At 42.4% G+C, this 20,071-nt stretch overlaps 1 protein-coding gene across 6 annotated transcripts in view; it reads left to right on the forward strand.

Moving 5' to 3' along the window:
* ANKHD1 (ankyrin repeat and KH domain containing 1) overlaps positions 1-20,071 on the forward strand; it is a 302,432-nt gene that overhangs the window by 236,692 nt on the left and 45,669 nt on the right. For all 6 annotated transcript variants that reach the window (XM_075601701.1, XM_075601697.1, XM_075601699.1 and 3 more), the window contains 7 exons: positions 8,516-8,678; positions 9,114-9,209; positions 9,795-9,911; positions 11,850-12,033; positions 13,788-14,247; positions 14,969-15,112; positions 15,289-15,438. In XM_075601701.1, coding sequence (XP_075457816.1) covers positions 8,516-8,678; positions 9,114-9,209; positions 9,795-9,911; positions 11,850-12,033; positions 13,788-14,247; positions 14,969-15,112; positions 15,289-15,438 — 1,314 coding nt within the window. The remainder of the gene's footprint in view (positions 1-8,515; positions 8,679-9,113; positions 9,210-9,794; positions 9,912-11,849; positions 12,034-13,787; positions 14,248-14,968; positions 15,113-15,288; positions 15,439-20,071) is intronic.

A 20,071-nucleotide genomic window follows, 5' to 3' on the forward strand; every position in this document is an offset into this window, starting at 1 on the left:
AAGTCGTAGTTCACAGGAAGAAGCAAGCAATACCAGAAGTTAAGGGGGTGGTTAAGTTTTGCATAGAATTAGCAGGGAAGTAGCGCTACGGTTAACAAAGGTTTGTTCAGTTATGTTCACAGGAAAGGCAGGGCAGGGGTATCAGGAGAGAGACCTGCCTAGCAACCCGCATGGACCTCGAGCCTGAGTCAGGTGACGCTCATACACTTGGCTCTGGCGAAGTCCTTTGGGGGGGGGGTGGTAGCGGTTCGATGAGAGCGGTGCCCCGCCCTGACCCTCCGGCACCCAAAGGCAATGGACTCGGTTCCCAGTTCCCGCCAAGGAACCGAGGACAGTATAAATGTAATAACACTGTGGTTATGTGTTTGTCTCCCCCAGTTTTTCCTTATGTATCCCCCCAACCCTGACCCCACCCAGGCTAAGAACGCCCAAACAGAACGACAGAGGTTGGAGCCTCCTCAAGATAAGGACATCCATAGACAAACAGGTCAGGTACACAGCGGCTGCAGCTCATACGCACCAAACAATGGGTAAGGAAATAACAATCATCTCACACAACGTGAAAGGCTTCAATAACCCTATTAAAAGAAAAATCTCCTTCAGGGATTACATCCGCAAAAAGGCAAGAGACTCACTTTTCCCAACATAACCATCCTAAATACTTAGACAAAGATTACCGGACACATCACCTGGCGCCTGTTAATAAAAGTGGGGTGGCAATTCTCATACACAATCGGCTGACACTACAAGTAGCCAAGACCTACACAGATAAAGATGGTAGATACATTATAATAATAGGGACCATCCAAGGTCAACCGCTAACGCTGGCGTCTGTATACGCTCCCTGTGAACACGCCCCAGAGTTCTTCGCACAATTCTTTAACTTGTTACACAGCAAAGCACAAGGCAATATCCTGTTAGCGGGGGACTTTAATAGAACGCTAGACCCAGACCTGGACAGATGCACGGGGACTAACCAACCTCAGAAACAGGACATACTAACATTCAACCAGGGGATGAGGGATTGCCAATTAGTGGATATATGGAGGGAGCAGCACCCTATAGCGAGAGAATATACCTTCTTCTCCCACCCCCACAACAGATACAGCAGGATAGATTACTTCCTGTTATCGAGCAGGGTGGTGGTCCCAGTGATCTCCCGCACAGGGATTCATGACATCTCTTGGTCAGACCACGCACCGATAGAGCTGCGGTGCACACTGAGTTCGCTGGACAGACCCAGAGCGAACTAGAAAATGAATGAGCTCCTACTGAAAAACCCGGTAACCGAACGGGAGGTAGAGGATAAATTAAAAGAATACTTCGAAATCAATGAGGGAAGTGTGACCTCACATTCGACACTATGGGAAGCCCATAAGGCGACGATGAGAGGGATTTTGATGAATTTGGCCGCCAAAAAAAAGAGAGAGAAAGAGGCTAAGATAAAAGAGCTGAGTGAGAGACTGGCACAACTCTGAGGCCCACATCGCCCGTAAACAGGATGATATCCTGAAGGAGATATCGGACACCAAAATTAAACTCAATCTGTTGCTAACCTCCCAGGCCGAAAGAGAGTTGGCATGGTCAAGGCGTAAGTTTTACGAAAAAGCCAACAAGCCAGATACCTTACTTGCCAATAAGCTACGAAATAGGCTTCCAAATTACTGTATCGCATTGATTCGGACCCGGGGAAGGGGGGGGGGGGGGGAACCTTACCTCCAATCCTAGAATGATCGTGGAGGATTTTAAACGTTATTATGAAACGCTCTATGATGGAGATAAGGTCAGCCACACACAACAAACAGGAGAGAGACTTAAAGTCTTTTTAAAAGAGGCACGATTACCCAAATTGAGCAGAGGAGAGAGAGAAGCGCTACAGGGGGACTTTACCTCGGAATAACTAGCTGAGGTAATAAAGTCACTTAAGCCAGCCAAGGCTCCAGGTCCGGATGGCTTCTCAAATCTATATTATAAAAAATACCTGAAAACTTTAGCCCCCCAACTTCTGAAATTATTCAATGACATTCTCGCAGGGGCCCCCTTCCCAACTCAGATACTCCAGGCTTCCATCTCACTGATCCATAGGACGGGTAAGGACCCGGCAGACTGTAAGAGCTACTGGCCCATCTCCCTGATTAATTCGGATGTAAAAAATCTTCTCTAAACTTTTAGCTAACAGGGTGGGTATCGTCCTTCCCAGACTAATACACCCGGATCAGGTGGGGTTTATCGGAGGCAGGCAAGCGGCAGACAATACCAGACGGATAATCGATCTGATTGATTTGGCCAAGAAACGTAATATCCCGTCAATGGTATTGAGTCTGGACGCGGAGAAGGCCTTCGATAGAATAGATTGGCCCTACCTGAGGGAGGCATTGAGAGCATTTGGCTTTGAAGGACGGATTCTCGAGGCCATCCTGGCATTATACAATGGCCCTACAGCTAGGGTCCGACACCAGGGCTTCCCCTCTGATCAATTTAAGATCTGTAGCGGGACAAGACAGGGATGCCCCCTGTCCCCGCTGTTATTCGCCCTGTGTGTCGAACCTCTAGCAGCGCATATTCGCCTAAGCCCCGATATCTCAGGGATAGAGGTAAAGGACCAAGCTCATAAAGTAGCGCTGTATGCGGATGACGTGATCCTGACACTGTCTAAACCACTCAGCTCCCAGCCTAATGTCTTTGAGATTTTGGGAAAATGTAATCAAATTTCCAGGTTCAAAATCAATCAGTTCAAATCAGAAGCCCTCAACATAAATCTACCACGACCAGTAGAAAAATTGATAGAAATACATTTCAATTTCAAATGGCAAGCCTCCTCTATCAACTACCTTGGGGTCTATATTACCAGAGATTATAATTCACTCTATAAAGCAAACTACCCGAAATTGTTCAGGACTCTAAGGGAGGACCTCAGAGTATTGGCCGGTTATGGTATTTCATGGTTCGGGAGAATCCATAGTATTAAAATGAACCTCGTCCCAAGGGTGCTCTATCTCTTCCAGACCCTACCGGTACCTTTAGTACAAGCTGATGCCCTCTCCTTACAGTCTCGAATATTGAATTTTATTTGGAACAGAAGCCCGCGAATTGCGAAGAGCATATTAAAAAGGCCAGTCACAAAAGGGGGATTAGCGGTACCTTGCTTGTTGGCATATTACAAGGCAGCCCAATTGAGCCAAATTGTCCACTGGCACGCAGACCCGTCCTTGCGGAGATGGGTGGCACTGGAGAGAGATTGCTGTCCACCAGTTGAGCTGCACGATTTAATCTGGCTACCCAAACGTTGTGGAAACACAATACAGATGCGGCTGCAGGCCGTGGCGAACTCTCTGGCGGTATGGGAGAATTCCAAATTTAGACATACGCTTACCACCAAACAATCCCTGATGACCCCATTACTCAAGAACCCAGATTTCGCTCCGGGGATGCTTAGTAAAAACTTTTTAATTTGGTCTCAGTCAGGTTATAAACGACTCAAAGATCTGGAGGGGAGGAAATTCATTAAAACATCTGAGCAAATTAAATCAGAAAAAGGAGTACCAAACTCGGAACTATTTAGATACCTCCAGATCAGAGCTTTTTACAATAAATTCCCAATTCGACCCCTAAGAACGAATTTTGAGCAAATGTGTTCTAGAGGAACGGACACAAGGGGACTAACCTCTCAGATGTACAGGGAAGTGATCTGTCCTGGAACGACTGACGAGCCCCGACTCAACTACATGACGAGATGGAAGACTGACTTAGGGGAGACACTAGAAGATGAAGACTGGGATCATATCCTTCAGGCTGCAGCCAAAAGCTCGGTCTGTGCCACGTTAAAGGAGAACGCATTTAAGGTCCTCATGCGTTGGTATCATACCCCACTTAAACTATCTAAATTTGTTAAAGGGTATTCGCCTCTCTGCCCAAAGCAGTGTGGGGAATCAGCGGATTTAAAATATATGCTGTGGTCTTGTCCGAGGGTGGTCCCGATTTGGGAAAACATTAGGGAATGGTTACAGAGGATCCTGGACTTGGAGATCCCCCTGGATCCGTGGCTGTTCCTTTTGGGCAGGCGAATCCAGGGATTGCCAAAAGCGGCACACAAGCTGGTTGCACATTTCGCAACCGCCACCCGATGTGAGATCGCAGCAGTATGGAAACGAGATGAAATTCCAGTTATCCCCAAAATTCGGAATAGAATTTGGCACGTGTGCCAGATGGAACAGTTGACTAGTTGGGTCAACGACTCTGGCTCAAATTTCCTAAAAGTATGGGCGCCATGGATTGCCCGAACAGACATCCCAGGGGTAGATGCCGACGCAATCCTGCATTAATAGTTGATTGCGTTCTCCGATGACGGGGCAAGACTCAGGCACTATCAATTAGGAGACAGGTAGGACGGGCCCAGAGACTTGATGACAGGACAGTGACGCCTCCAATCCTAGGAAGGATACAGCCGCAAGGATGAAATCAAGGATGCAACATCCATACAACAAGTTCAAGGCTGTCCCGCCCCAACCCGCCCACTCCCCCCCTCTTTTCCTTTCTGTGTAAACCTACTGTTGTCTTGTCCAAGTCATGTGGGTTAGGTTTGTCAAGTCCAGTGTGTAAATGTTGTGAGTCAAAGTTGAGAAATGTTGGTGCTCTACCCCTGCACATACGGGATGGAGGCTGTACTTATATGGGTATGGTGATACCAAACTATGGAATGTGGCACATTGTATGCACTGTAAAACCCAATAAAAACTGAAGTTGAAAAAATATATTTGTGACAAGTACAAATATTCAGATAGTAAGTTATGTCGGCACATGATTCCAGGTAAAACATTTTCCAAATGGAATAATACCATGTTATTTTCCATCCGACCAGTTTATCAACTTGAAAACTAGGGGGGTGGTTTATATGGCCGTATGCTCCTGTAGCAAACAATACCTGGGTAATACCCGTCGTCCATTTCAATGACTGATCCTAGAACATGTTGGAGCAATACGAAACAAACAGAACATCTCTGTATCTATACATGTTAATGATATTCATGGAGGGAAAAGAAGTGCTTTAAAATATATTGGAAGTGAACATATTCCATCAGGAACTAGGACGGGGGGTATTGGAACAGGGAAATACTAAGAAAATAATCAAAATGTATGAGAAAAGAGGCATCTAAGAGGGGATATGATAACTCTATACAAATATATTCAGGGACAATACAAGGAGCTTTCAAAAGAACTATTCATCCCACGGGCAGTACAAAGGACTCGGGCCATCCCTTTAGGTTGGAGGAAAGGAAATTTCACCAGCAACAAAGGAAAGGGTTCTTTACAGTAAGGGCAGTTAAAATGTGGAATTCATTACCCATGGAGACTGTGATGGCAGATACAATAGATTTGTTCAAAAAAAGGTTGGACATCTTTTTAGTTGGGAAAGGTATACAGGGATATACCAAATAAGTATACATGGGAAGGATGTTGATCCAGGGATTAATCCGATTGCCAATTCTTGGAGTCAGGAAGGAATTAATTTTTCCCCTTAATGGGGTTTTTTGTTTGCCTTCCTCTGGATCAATAAGTATAGATATAGGATAAAGTATCTGTTGTCAAAATTTAGCATAGGTTGAACTTGATGGACGGAAGTATTTTTTCAACCTCATCTACTATGTAACTATGTAACTATGTTCACAATGGACACCCTTAACTCATTTGGTTTAAGTGAGGGTTTTGTCTTTTCCCCTTTTATATAGAAACATATGGTACTTCTATACTGTTCTTCTCTGTTTTTTTCCTTTTGTGGTAAACATTTATGGTATGGGTTAACTCCATAAAATAACATTATTTTAATGATGCACCCATTTACATTTTTTTTTCTAATTATAAAGTTTATTATAATGTACTATAGTCTAACTACATGAGTTTGTGCAATTAAGCTAAAAAAAAAGTGTGTGTACAGTATGTAGCACTGTACTGGGTTTGCACCATATCTGAATGTGTTCACTCAGACCGTGGGTTTCCACTCGCTACAAATGCTGAATAAGACCATGGCCCTGGTCAGAGGAAGAAGTCTTTAGGAGGCGAAATTGGTCTACTGCTTTAGTAGGATGATCTGTTCAAGGAAGTGCGCTTTAACAGCAATGTGGGCCCTGGAGTAACCCTCCCGTTTTTTTTTTTTTTACCGGTGTGTAATGACCTTTTACTAATTAGTGAATCATTGGCATAGCAGTTTTTGGTTTAGGACATGGAACAGGTTAGATTAGGCCTCTTTTATCATTAAGGTTGGTATTTCCACCTGAATACTAGGATGTTCCCCATGCATGGACATTTCTCTTTGATCTGAGACAGATTGTAGCTACATTCAGTAATTGTAACTTTACAATTATATTTGTATACTGTTACTTGCCTGCTGATCCAGCTGGACTATTTAATGTTATACCTATTAGATCGCAGTTAGCTATTTTAATATCTGATACAACCAATAAATACACCAAAAGTATCTAAAAGTTATGGTGGGTGAGGGATATTCTCCCAAAGTCAGGTCTCAGCTGTCCCAGGGATAGGTATATATAGTGTAATATAAGTCTTGAACAAGGTATATGAGAGCAATAATAAGTGCTATGGGAGACTCAAATAAGCAATAAATGCAGTGGTATAAGAGTACTGGTAACGCTATGTGGCTGGCTCAGATCTCCATATATACCATAAAGGTCCCAAACAAGCCCCAGCAAAACCAAAATGTACATACCATATCAGTCCATGATACTGAGATCTCCCTCTTTCAGCACAGCTCTGTCCTTGTTAAATGGGTGCATCACGTCCAGCATAGCAGAGAGAAGGATGGTCCCAGGGGGGGCCTTGGCGGAGCACAACCGAGGAGAAGGAGGGGGCTGCAACCAGTTATGAATAAAAACGCTTTATTAAGTGGTCAAACAAAAGTACATGGTCACTTTGACGCGTTTCGGGACCTGCGTCCCTTTATCAAAAAGTGAATTCGCGTCTGCAAGCATACCTGTTACATGCTGAATCCCCCGCCCCCAGCGATGATGTCACGGAGCCAAAACTCGCGTGAGTTGGTCAGAGAGACCATCCCATTGGCTGAGAAAGCCACCAATGAGAAGCCTCGCCGAGAACTTGCCCCCCCGTGAGCTGTGGGATCGGGAGCTACCTGCAACTGGCATGCAAGAGAAATAGTACATAACACAATGTGAACTGATTCTGTTTAATCATTTCCTTGACTCAACTTCATTATCCTTATAGATTCATGTTATGCTATTAATCAATGCATACTAGACACTTCCACCATGTTAATGTTGTTTTTATTCGTGTTTTGTTTAACTTATTATAGCCTTAAGCTACACTTGTTTTTACATCAGTTCACATTGTGTTATGTACTATTTCTCTTGCATGCCAGTTGCAGGTAGCTCCCGATCCCACAGCTCACGGGGGGGGGGGGGCGAGTTCTCGGCGAGGCTTCTCATTGGTGGCTTTCTCAGCCAATGGGATGGTCTCTCTGACCAACTCACGCAAGTTTTGGCTCCGTGACGTCATCGCTGGGGGCGGGGGATTCAGCATGTAACAGGTATGCTTGCAGACGCGAATTCACTTTTTGATAAAGGGACGCAGGTCCCGAAACGCGTCAAAGTGACCATGTACTTTTGTTTGACCACTTAATAAAGCGTTTTTATTCATAACTGGTTGCAGCCCCCTCCTTCTCCTCGGTATATAAACCTTAGTAACATTGTTTATTGAGCTAATTTACTTTCTGGGTCAGTCTTCTGACCATCCTGCTTTTTAGATAAGTCTATACGTATATATATTTTGTAATTATCATCTTGATTCATTTCTATTTAATATAAAATAAAAAAACAAAGGTTAATTTTTATTGTCTGAGTACTGAGGTGCATATTATAGGGACTCCCCTTTATGATGATTTAGGATGATGGTTGTCCACAAAATACTTGTTTTTAGATCTGTCCATAATGTTAAAGTAAAACTTAAATAAGTAGACATCCCTAGTAGGGCGTTTGTCCCTTTTTTAACTCACAGAAAGCTGTAATCATAAATGTGGTTCCCCAAAGCTGCTTGATTCACTTAATTGTCAACTGTTGTACAATGCTTAAGCCACAGTTGAGTTGTGGGTAGAGAGACGTGCAAATGAGAACGCCCAGGGAACCTGTCATTTTGTTGGCTTCCTGTCCACGTTATTACAGGGATTGTCTAGACCTTTTGAATACTGCATTAATCTTCGTTGACCCGAACTTGGCTATATGAAAGTGGCTTAATGTAGTTAAGAATCTGGGTAAGCGATGCAATAAAATGGATAGGAAGCCAAGTGACACCTAACTGGGTGCTTGTTTGCATGTTTCTGCCCAGAAGTGGTTGCTAGCAGCCTAACCACTGTATAACATAACACGGGGGGGACCTGTGGAAGAAACAAACACTCATGGGTACTCTTTGCTATCCTGTTTGTCCAAACAGAGCTGAAGACGTCAGTGAGGTATTGGTTTAAGTAATTAATCGGGTTCATATTGTTTTTCAGGGGTTCACATATTGATGTACGAAATAAGAAAGGAAACACACCACTATGGCTAGCAGCTAATGGTGGCCACTTTGATGTAGTTCAATTGCTTGTGCAGGCTGGTGCTGATGTGGATGCTGCAGATAATCGAAAAATTACTCCTTTAATGTCAGCATTTCGGAAGGTAAAGAAGTATATCTGGCCTAATATGTTTCAGAGCTGAATGTTAATTTTGTGGTTCTGTCTTTGCAAAGATATAATAATTATTGTTCAGTAGTGTCCCACCAATTACGACTATTTAAATAATGCCTTTGTAGAATTATTGTTTGCATTATCATTGCATAAGCACTGTTGTATGAAACAGAAACTCAAAACTGTTTAGACAAACTCTACAAATGGATGATAATTAAAGTTAATCAGCTGTTTTTTAAATGAAGGTTATCTAAAAAAAAAATTTTAATCCAACTCTCTTGAATTAGGACTGTAGTGAATATTATTCTGAAGGATTACTATTGTGTTCCAGAAATCACGTTCAGCACTTGCTGATTAACTTACTGAATTTGCTTATGTTGGTACTAACTACTAGTCTATTTTTTTCTTCTTACATTTTGGTTTGCAGGGTCATTTAAAAGTGGTACAATTTTTGGTAAAAGAAGTCAATCAATTTCCCTCTGATATTGAGTGCATGCGATACATTGCAACTATTACTGACAAGGTGGGTATTGATATTTGTTTGTTCCATTAAGGGTATGTAGACTTGAATTTAATAAACATTTGTATGCATTGTAAAGATCTTTGACTTGGGACTTTATTTACTAATCAGAGGTATTGGATCTGTCATGCAGTTGAATTAATTACCAGATGTTGGTATAAATTAACTTGTAGGGATATTTTCTTCTTGTGGTATCAATTGTCTATAACACAGTTATGAAATCCATCCCCATGTGCACTTTTTTTTCTTTATTGACCATTGGTAATCAACCGTTGCTTTAATTATGTAAATTAGAATGCAAATTACGGCGATTTAAGGCTGTTGTTAGTAACCATTTTAGTTTAGATCAATGTGTGACCTTAGGCCCTGTTTATGAAACCTTAACATTGCAATTGCCATTTGGCCATTTATTTGGCGGTCCTTCATTCATTCTATAATTCTAGAATGACCCATATAAGAATCATTCTTATGTTTGCCCCATACAATTCTGATTATGCTAAAGTCGGCTACTTGTGCCACTTTCTGATCTACAAATAAATAAAAAAGTAAAAAAGCTTAATTGTAAAATGTTTTCTCTGCTAAACACAGGATCTTTTGAAAAAATGCCATCAATGTATGGAAACAATTGTAAAGGCAAAAGACCAGCAAGCTGCAGAAGCTAACAAGAACGCAAGCATCCTGCTTAAAGAGCTTGATTTGGAGAAGGTACAGATAATTATTTTCTGAATTGCTGGAGTCCATTTGTCATGCATTCAGTAGTGAATTTACAGTACCTTATTCCCCGGTTCTATTTAAAGTGATGGTACAGTATATGGAAATTTTTTCAATATTTCAATCACCTTTTTTATTTTTAAAATTTGTTACAGGTATAGGTAAGAACAGATCTAGGAGCAGAATATAAAATACAGTACAGGCATACCCCGCTTTAACATACGCAATGGGACCGGAGCATGTATGTAAAGTGAAAATGTACTTAAAGTGAAGCACTACTTTTTTTCCATTTTACGATGCTGCAAACATCATATACATGCATAACTGATGTAAATAATGCATTTGTAACCAAAATAAATACAGTAGGCTTTATAGAAAGAAAATCTTTAATGTCAGCTGATTTTTTCTTACTAGTGCCCCCACAAAATACATACCAAAAAACCCATCCCTCTAAATACATGTAACCCCACCCCGCCAATACATATTAAAAATGCCCCCTCCAATACATTTTTAAAAGACCCCCACCGCCTCAATACATTTTTAAAAGACCCCCAATACACTTTGTATAAGACCCCCTACATTTTTTTATCATATCTCCTCCAGCACCCCTCATATCACCCTCCCCTGCATCTCCCTCACATCACCCCCCCCCTGCACGTCCTTCACATCACCCCCCCTCCCTGCACGTCCCTCACATCACCCCCCCTTCCCTGCATGTCCCTCACATCACCCCCCCATGTCCCTCACATCACCCCCCCATGTCCCTCACATCACCCACCCCATGTCCCTCACATCACCCACCCCATGTCCCTCACATCACCCACCCCATGTCCCTCACATCACCCCCCCATGTCCCTCACATCACCCCCCTTTTGTCCCTCACATCACCCCCCCATGTCCCTCACATCACCCCCCCATGTCCCTCACATCACCCCCCATGTCCTTCACATCACCCCCCCCTTGTCCCTCACATCACCCCCCCCTTGTCCCTCACATCACCCCCCCATGTCCCTCACATCACCCCCCCATGTCCCTCACATCACCCCCCCATGTCCCTCACATCACCCCCCCATGTCCCTCACATCACCCCCCCATGTCCCTCACATCACCCCCCATGTCCCTCACATCACCCCCCCTGCATGTCCCTCACATCACACCCCCTGCATGTCCCTCACATCACACCCCCCCCCCATGTCCCTCACATCACCCTCCCTCCCTGCATGTCCCTCCTCCCTTTCTTCCCCTACCTCAAGCAGCGTGCCGGGGGAGTGATTGGAAGAGCCGGGGAGAGGGAGGGGGGGGGGGTGATTGAAAGAGCCGGGGAGAGGGGGGCGGGTGATTGGAAGAGCCGGGGAGAGGATGAGCTGGGGAAAGGAAGAGCTGGGGGAGCTGGGGAACGGAAGAGCTGGGGGAGCTGGGGAACGGAAGAGCTGGGGGAGCCGGGGAACGAAGCGCTGGGGGAGCCGGGGAGAATAAGAGAGGGCACACCGCCGCAGCATGCGCATGCTGCCCCCTGGTGTCCGTACTCTCGAAGCATATGTACGTACACAGGGGGTAAGGTGCAATTTTAAAAAAATGTACGTACTTGCGAGTGTACGTAAAACAGGTGTACTTAAAACGGGGTATGCCTGTATGTACCCAGGCAAGGTGCACTTAGTCTGCGTACGGATCCAGTGCTGCCTTTCGAGTAGCTTTGCTTTGGTGGATTTAATTATACTGCGTTATTTACATATGTGCTGATCATTCTACCCTAACACTTCTTTTAAAAGAAAATTACTGACTTGCTAAAGTCAATTTTACGGACTTCTCTCTCTTTTTTTTTTAAATTTATTTTGTTTATTGCATCTACTTAATGGAAGTAAATAAAAAGCATTAAGATAACATCTAATACAATAAATATAATATATTTATAGTACGTCATTTTTATTATAGTCAAGAGAAGAAAGCCGAAAACAGGCTCTTGCAGCAAAGCGAGAAAAAAGGAAAGAAAAACGGAAAAAGAAAAAGGAAGAACAAAAAAAGAAACTGGAAGATGATGATGAAGAAGATGAAGAGGAGGAGGAGAAGCCTCTAGAGATATTTGACCTTCAAGATGAGGAGGAAAATGATATAGAGGGTAAGAATGAAGTAAAAGGATCAGTGTGTTAAAGCAGGAACTGGAGGTATTGTTGCAAAATCATGGTGCAAACCTAACCTACTACACTATGGTTTCTGTTCTATAATCCAGTAAATTTATGGGGCTGTTCACTTGACCCATTGTATAAATTTAACCTTCTGTCCAAGATATAGATGGGGATTCTGATTTTCGGGTGTTTATATTTTTTGGGAAAATCAATGTTCGTTTTTGTTTTTAAAAGCTGTTTATCAGTGTTTAAATAATTTATAGCAATGCAAAACAGTATCATTCTGTGTTTTCCATTTTTTTACACACACCTCGTAGCCTAGATTCCATCTTACATGGTTACTGAGGGGTTCCATGGCAGGGGTCCAAGTCCTGGGTAGTGGGTGGGTCGGTGTACTGGGGGCAGGGGTTGCCTCACTTTTTTTGGCTCCTCCACACCCCACTGGTTGCCTGGTACATAGGGCTGCTGCTGCCTCTTCTCACGTACCTGCTTGCATGTCCTCGCAAGTGTATTCATATGGTCCTTGGAAGAGCACCATGTGAGAACACTTCCCCCCTCGCCAATGAAAATCATTGACCGCTAAATTAAATGTCTCTTTCCGGTCTTTATCAGTTTTAAAGCCACAATTGGTGGTGTTTTCGATTTAAACCTGGAATCCCTAATGGACATTGTTTAGTTTCTTTTTATTTAATACATTTCAGGCAGTCTCTCTGAAATGTCAGTGTTGCAACCTATCATTTTCTGCTTCATTACATTATTCTGTATTATATATACAGGCATACCCCGGTTTAAGGACACTCACTTTAAGTACACTCGCGAGTAAGTACATATCGCCCAATAGGCAAACTGCATCTCACGCATGCGCCTGTCGTCACGTCCTGAACAGCAATACCAGCTCCCTACCTGTACCGAAGCTGTGCACAAGCAGGGAGACTATAGAGCCTGTTACACATGTGTTATTTACATCAGTTATGCACGTATATGACGATTGCAGTACAGTACATGCATCGATAAGTGGGAAAAAGGTATTGCTTCACTTTAAGTACATTTTCACTTTACATACATGCTTCGGTCCCATTGCGTACGCTAATGCGGGGTATGCCTGTAATGTGCTTTATTACAAAATGAGTTGTGTTGTTAACTCCTCGTACGTTTAGTCAAGCACACAAACCCATTACTAAAGCGCAATTATATATAAAGTACATATATTTGATATACTTTTTGTTTGTTTTTCACATTCAGGTAAGCGAAAATGTACAAATCTGGGCATATTGGTTTACATGTGGTAGTATAGAATAGGTGGTTAGTCTGTGCGCAGTGTATATTTTTTTTCAATATGGATCTTATTATTGTAACGTTCAAAAGAAATGATGTGCGTCCTAGTTTATGCTGTACAATTATGCCCCCTCTAATTTTGTTTGTACATGTTGATAAATGTTGAATGCCGACTACTTTGAAATAATTATAAATTTAGCCTTTAAGTTTTTTTGTTTTGTTTTCATTTTTTTTGCAACATATCACATTCGTCTCAACAAGTTTAGAAGTTTAAGCCCTGCATTTCTTTGTTTTGTAGCTCATTAAATAGTTTGGTGTACATTAAGCTGTCTAAAAAGGTCAAATTATTATTATTTTTTTGTTATTTATTTTTGATGAGCCCTTAACTTTTCAACCAAATGACACATATAATTGTTTTCACTTTTAACATATGCTAAATTGTCTTTTTGTATTCCTTTAACTTTGCCTTTAGTGGAGGAAGATGTGCCCATAGAGCCTCCTAGTGCAACCACGACGACTACAATTGGTATCTCTGCAACATCGGCTACTTTTACAAATGTGTTTGGGAAGAAGAGAGCTAATGTAGTAACAACTCCAAGCACAAATAGAAAAAATAAGAAAAATAAAACCAAAGATACCTCTCCAAACAACATGCAAATAATTATGCAAGACCAGCACATGTCTCTAGCGCTACAAAAAGCAGATACAAATAAAATAAATGGCGAGCCAAGAGGTGGTGGCGCTAGTGGCAACAGTGATTCTGATACCTTGGATAATAATGATTGCAACAGTGAGAGCAGCACTAGTGATAAAGGCCACGAACTAAGCTGCTCTTCTGATTTAAGTTCATCTGGAGAGCATTTATATGCATCATTGTTGCTCCATCACCATGAAGAAAAGACGAGTATGTCCACTTCCAAAATCCCGACCAGGTTGGTTTACAATATTGATATTGTCAGTGTTGAAAACATTGACATTGTTTTTATCTTCTGCTTCACTTTAATATTGAAATGTATGTTAAACTCCTTAATGCTTTATTGGTCTCTTAACATTGTCTAAATCTCTAAAACTGCTTAATGTTTGGCACACTGAAAATTAATATTTAGCAGTAGAGCAAATGACTGCCTTAATTTTAATACAGTACCTGATTTGAGACTATTAAAGTTCCTTATGGTCTTGAACAAGTCCTCAAATTATGCAATTAAAGCTCTTGGTAGAAAATAAATTATCCTGTAAATGTCCATAAATACAGTATAGATGTGTGCTACAGTTAATCTCTTCCACCATTTTCTGCTTGAGCGAATAGAGCCCAAGGAAAAATGTTTTGCACCAGTAGATATAATGGCTGACTCCCATTGTTCCTGGTGCAATTTAACCTCAAATTACTGCTACAGAAACACCCAGTATTGAGTGACTCATGTTACTGCACTGTTAAAGGACACAGAATCAGTGTGACTGAGTGCGGTAGGGAGGTATTTATTTGTACATTTTGTTTTAAATAGCTTTGCTACCTTTGTTATAATGGTCACATTTGTACATTTTGTTTTCTGGTACTGCATATGACAAGCTCACAAAAAATAATGAGGATTCCTTTTCTAAACAAAATAGTCATACCTATGTCGTTTTTAAACTATGTTTTGTATTTTTACACAGACTTGAAAATGAAGTGCATCATAGTCCCTTGTCCAGTTACAAAACTTTTTCAGGTCCAATTGCATCGCCAATTGGCAAGCTGAATCTTAGCAGCCCTAAAAGAGGACAAAAAAGAGAAGACGGTTGGAAGGAAGTAGTTAGAAGGTTGGTAGACTAACAGTTTGTATGTGAATACAGTCCGACATTAGTCTTTTTTTCTCAATGTTATGGAAATAGAGTATAGTTATATTTTATAAAATACTTTACTATATTGAAACGCATATTGGTTCATCCATTTGTGGCACAGTGCATGTGTATCCTCACAACTACTAATTTTCTAGGTCAAAGAAGCTTTCAGTACCTGCTTCTGTGGTATCCAGAATAATGGGGAGAGGTGGCTGTAATATCACTGCGATCCAGGATGTTACTGGTGCCCATATCGATGTTGACAAACAAAAAGACAAGAATGGGGAGAGAATGATTACGATAAGGTATGTAGGAACTGGAGGTTTTGACATATTTATCACAGCCTGAGGAAAGGGCAAGGAAGCCCTGAAACAGAGGTGTTGCTTTGGAGATCTGTCTGGGGACTATGTACTTCTTATTTTTAGACTTTTTTTGGTTAAGTTATTTACCTTGATTATATTGATTCTAGTAAATTTCCCTTTTTTTTTTTTTTAAAGAAACTTTTTTAAGGAGCTTTATAAAAAAAGCAGCGTACACAACATGCTATTAGAAAAGTATGTTGCACCAGATCCGCTTGTTTCCTTGAGTTCTTAATTAGGAAGTTTGACATAGCATAGAATGTAAGCAAAAAAGCAGGAGAATTAGCACAATGCCTCCAAAAACCATACAAGCAGGGGCAAGTATTAGAAGCCAGTGGGTTTGAGCACTTGTACTAAACCCCCACCTGCTTCCTGTCAAATTGAAGCTCCAGGGGCTTTCAGACAAATCTTCTGAGTTTGGAAACAGGGAAAGCACTAAAGGAGCCCTCCAAAGAAGAAAACAATATATATTGTAGTTGGTATATTTCCATGTTCCAAATATTGAGAGAGAAAAATTGTTTTATAAATATATATATATATACACACACACACATATACACATATACATATATACATACAGTGGTCGACAAATAACCCAAAAATCTACTCAGCCGAACAAAAAAATCTACTCGCCACCTCGTTCCGCCCCCAGGCCCGCTTTAAAAAAAAATTGCGTTAATTCCTAGTAAGAACACCATTCGTTTTTGACAAATGTATTTATTGTATTACATTATACTACAATTAGTCCTTGTTACGTGTGTGTGTGTGTGTGTGTGTGTGTGTGTGTGTGTGTGTGTGTGTGTGTGTGTGTGTGTGTGTGTGTGTGTGTGTGTCGGATTTAGAAAAAAAAAAGCCAGATGTGAATCATTAGTTTCCTGAACCACTTAACCAGTGCCTGGTCGCCCCCCGCTTAACAATATCTAAAGCAGCAATCTGATCCGCAGTCCCTCAATGTCCAGGTACCTCATTCCCGCAATGTTATATGTTGGAGGGGAGGTGTTCCCTACCTGTCTTCTGGGTAAGGGGGGATTCTGATGTCTCCTGTGTGAAGCTTGAGCCAGATCTGGAAGAAAGCAGTATACTGTAGGTTATTTCGGTGTAGATATAGGGCAGTTAAGATATATAGGATAAATAAGATATCCAGATCCAGAATGAGACAGAGTGGGGGAGAGGGCGACACAGAGTGGGGGAGAGGGCGACACAGAGTGGGGGAGAGGGCGACACAGAGTGGGGGAGAGGGCGACACAGAGTGGGGGAGAGGGCGACACAGAGTGGGGGAGAGGGCGACACAGAGTGGGGGAGAGGGCGACACAGAGTGGGGGAGAGGGCGACACAGAGTGGGGGAGAGGGCGACACAGAGTGGGGGAGAGGGCGACACAGAGTGGGGGAGAGGGCGACACAGAGTGGGGGAGAGGGCGACACAGAGTGGGGGAGAGGGCGACACAGAGTGGGGGAGAGGGCGACACAGACACGGGGAGAGGGCGACACAGACACGGGGAGAGGGCGACACAGACACGGGGAGAGGGCGACACAGACACGGGGAGAGGGCGACACAGACACGGGGAGAGGGCGACACAGACACGGAGCGCGCTGGGTGACTGGGGAGGGGGGGTTACCTCTGGTGTCCTATCCACACACACACACACACACACACACACACACTCTCCCATATACACACACACTCTCATATACACACGTGGGGGTCGGAAGAGAGGAAAGGCCGCGATCAACACCACTACCCCCCTCCCCCCCACGCAGGCAGCGGAGCACCGGGGGGGGGGAGAACACCCCCGCTACCACCTCCATAACTGCGGCTAGCGGGAGCGCCGAAGACAGGAGAACACCCCCGCTTCCACCTCCATAACTGCGGGCAGCAGGAGCACCGGGGACGCGCGAGCAGGGAAAATTAAAAAAAAAACACGTGTGCTGCTTGGGCCAATAGGAGCTCGCCACGATGTTAAATCCACTCGCCCGGGGCGTGCAGATGTATAGGTTTGTCGAAGTGTGTGTGTGTGTGTGTGTTTATGTATATATGTATGTTGTGAAAGCGTAGAAATAAAATCAATGAGTCAAGGGTTCAAAGTATCAAGCGAGTTTATCAGCACCATGGTACAAGTGAGAGAGAATTCAAATTTGAACTCATGCCTCTCAAAATATATTGCTTGGTATCACATTTTTATACATTTCAAAATGAGTAATACGCCCCTTAAGGGGGCTGGCATAGAGATAAAAACAATATGATAACTTATACAAAAATACATATTGATACATAAATATGCTACATACGCCATATTCTTATCCTATAATTTACCATAATGTGGGCCTCTTGACCTTGTGACATAAAGGAGTTTCCCTGTCCAGCCCTGTGTGTTACTATATTTGTCAGATAACAGAACCTAAGGTCAGCAGAAATATCTAAGGCAGGAAAAACCTCTTACGAATGCAATTTCAATTTATTTCATGATTCGTAGGAATTACACAAGGGCTAGTTACATCTAGAAGCGATACTCAGAATCAAACATTACAGATCATACACGAATAAAACAGATAAGCATACATACAAGCAAACACTGAAAATGGTGGTTAGGCCAAAATAGAGGTGATGGTAGTCTGTCCTCATATAGCCTGAGCCACACACATTATCTCAATCTTCACTATGTATATGTATATGTGTGTATATATATATATATATATATATATATATATATATATATAATTTTGTTTAATGTTCCTTGTATATGGAGCAATTTGTTGGAGAATGATGTATATGTTGATTGAAGAAATGTATCCAACTTGGTGCTGTATATAAAACTTGGTTATGTATAATAGAGGGTGATATTACCTTTAAGATATACAAAAAGTATGTGAGTTAAGCAATACTCCACCACAGTGGGTAAATAAAGTTCTGATCTGGTGCACGGAAACAGAGAGGGACCCCTAGCCCCCTCAGAACAATCTATTGCCTTTAAGATGTTCTTTTCTATAGATAACTCATCAGATGTAAGAAGTGGAATAAGTATATCACCATATATATATATAGATATATATAGATCCTCCAGATCTCTGAAGGGTTTCTTTGAAATCAGTGGTACCGCAATACTTCAAACTGCTACCGTTGCTGATCTTTGATCAGTTGGCTGCTTTACCCATGTTTCATTAGAGCTGCTATAAGTGCGGTGTGCGCGCGGCCGCTATATAATTGCCTGAGATTAGTCAGCCTTTCTATAATAGGGCCGCACGCACGGCAGTGAGCGTGGAGCCAGCCGACAGGGGGGAAGATGGGGAAAAGAATGAAATTGCACCGCTAACGGCGCTGTAGTGTGTGTGTGTGTGTGTGTGTGTGTGTGTGTGTGTGTGTGTGTGTGTGTGTGTGTGTGTGTGTGTGTGTGTGTGTGTGTGTGTGTGTGTGTGTGTGTCAAAGTTAAATAAATTAAAATTATTTTAATTGTGCAACTTTTTTTATTTTAAAAATATTATTTAATTCATTATTAACATTAACACACACTACATTCGATCACCGCATACACACACAAAGCGTGCGTCACGTGCACGCGCGCCCGCACCTTCTATAGGACAAGCCTTACAGCGCAAGATTGCTTTACAGTCTGCAGATCCTAGCAGCAATCACCTCCGATTCCCAGATTCCTCAGTCTGTTCTCCCTCCTCCAACACTCCAAATCTCAGTTCTAACCCGAAGGTCCGCCGGTATACCCACTGACACGTCTGCCGGTACTGTGACACTTGCAGTTATCCGCTTCAGCAGACCAAGTGCACACCTTTCCTTGGCGAGTGCGTTTCAGTTCCTGAGTCAGACACCAGCGTCCTGGCTCTTTCCTCCGTCGCAAAACGCCTGTTGGCGCCAAAATGAAATTGAACCTCCTGTAATTGCAATGGTCGGTTCTACAGGTGATTGCCAGTGTCTGGTTTCTCATCAGGGGTATAATTCCTACTTCATCTTTTATACATGAGATCATTTATCCAATTGTAGGATTTCTGGTTTGCTTCCATATTTAAATTTTATGTCCATTTTTCATAAAATGTGTATTTTTCCACACTTGGCACATACTGAAGTATCTGATATTTGTAATTTATACTTATAGATATAATCAATGACATTTTTGAAAAAAATTATCTTAAATTGATAATCTATTGTACAATATCTAACTATTGTCACATTTCCATATAATTAGTTCTTCTATAATCTTTAGGAAAATGTGTTCATTTTTTTTAATCAGACATAGAGCATCGTTGGTCTATTATGTTTCCTAGAGTTTGCAACAAATTCTACAACAGTAGCAAATTCTGGGAAAGAAAAATCAAACAGAACAAACACAAACTTTCCACATGTTGGTGTTGAGGAAGAAGTGTATGTGTACATTTGTATGCCGGTGTCTGACCCAGGAACGCTGTGCACTTGGGCTGCTGAAGCAGATAACTGCAAGTACCACAGCACCGGACGGGTCAGTGGGTATACTGGCGGACCTTCTGGGTATAACTGCGATTTGGAGTGTTGGAGGAGGGAGCACTGACTGAGGAATCTGGGAATCTGAGGTGATATGCTTCACAGGCTGCAGATCCC

This window comes from Ascaphus truei, chromosome 5, assembly GCF_040206685.1.
Source record: "Ascaphus truei isolate aAscTru1 chromosome 5, aAscTru1.hap1, whole genome shotgun sequence".
Lineage (NCBI taxonomy): Eukaryota > Metazoa > Chordata > Amphibia > Anura > Ascaphidae > Ascaphus > Ascaphus truei.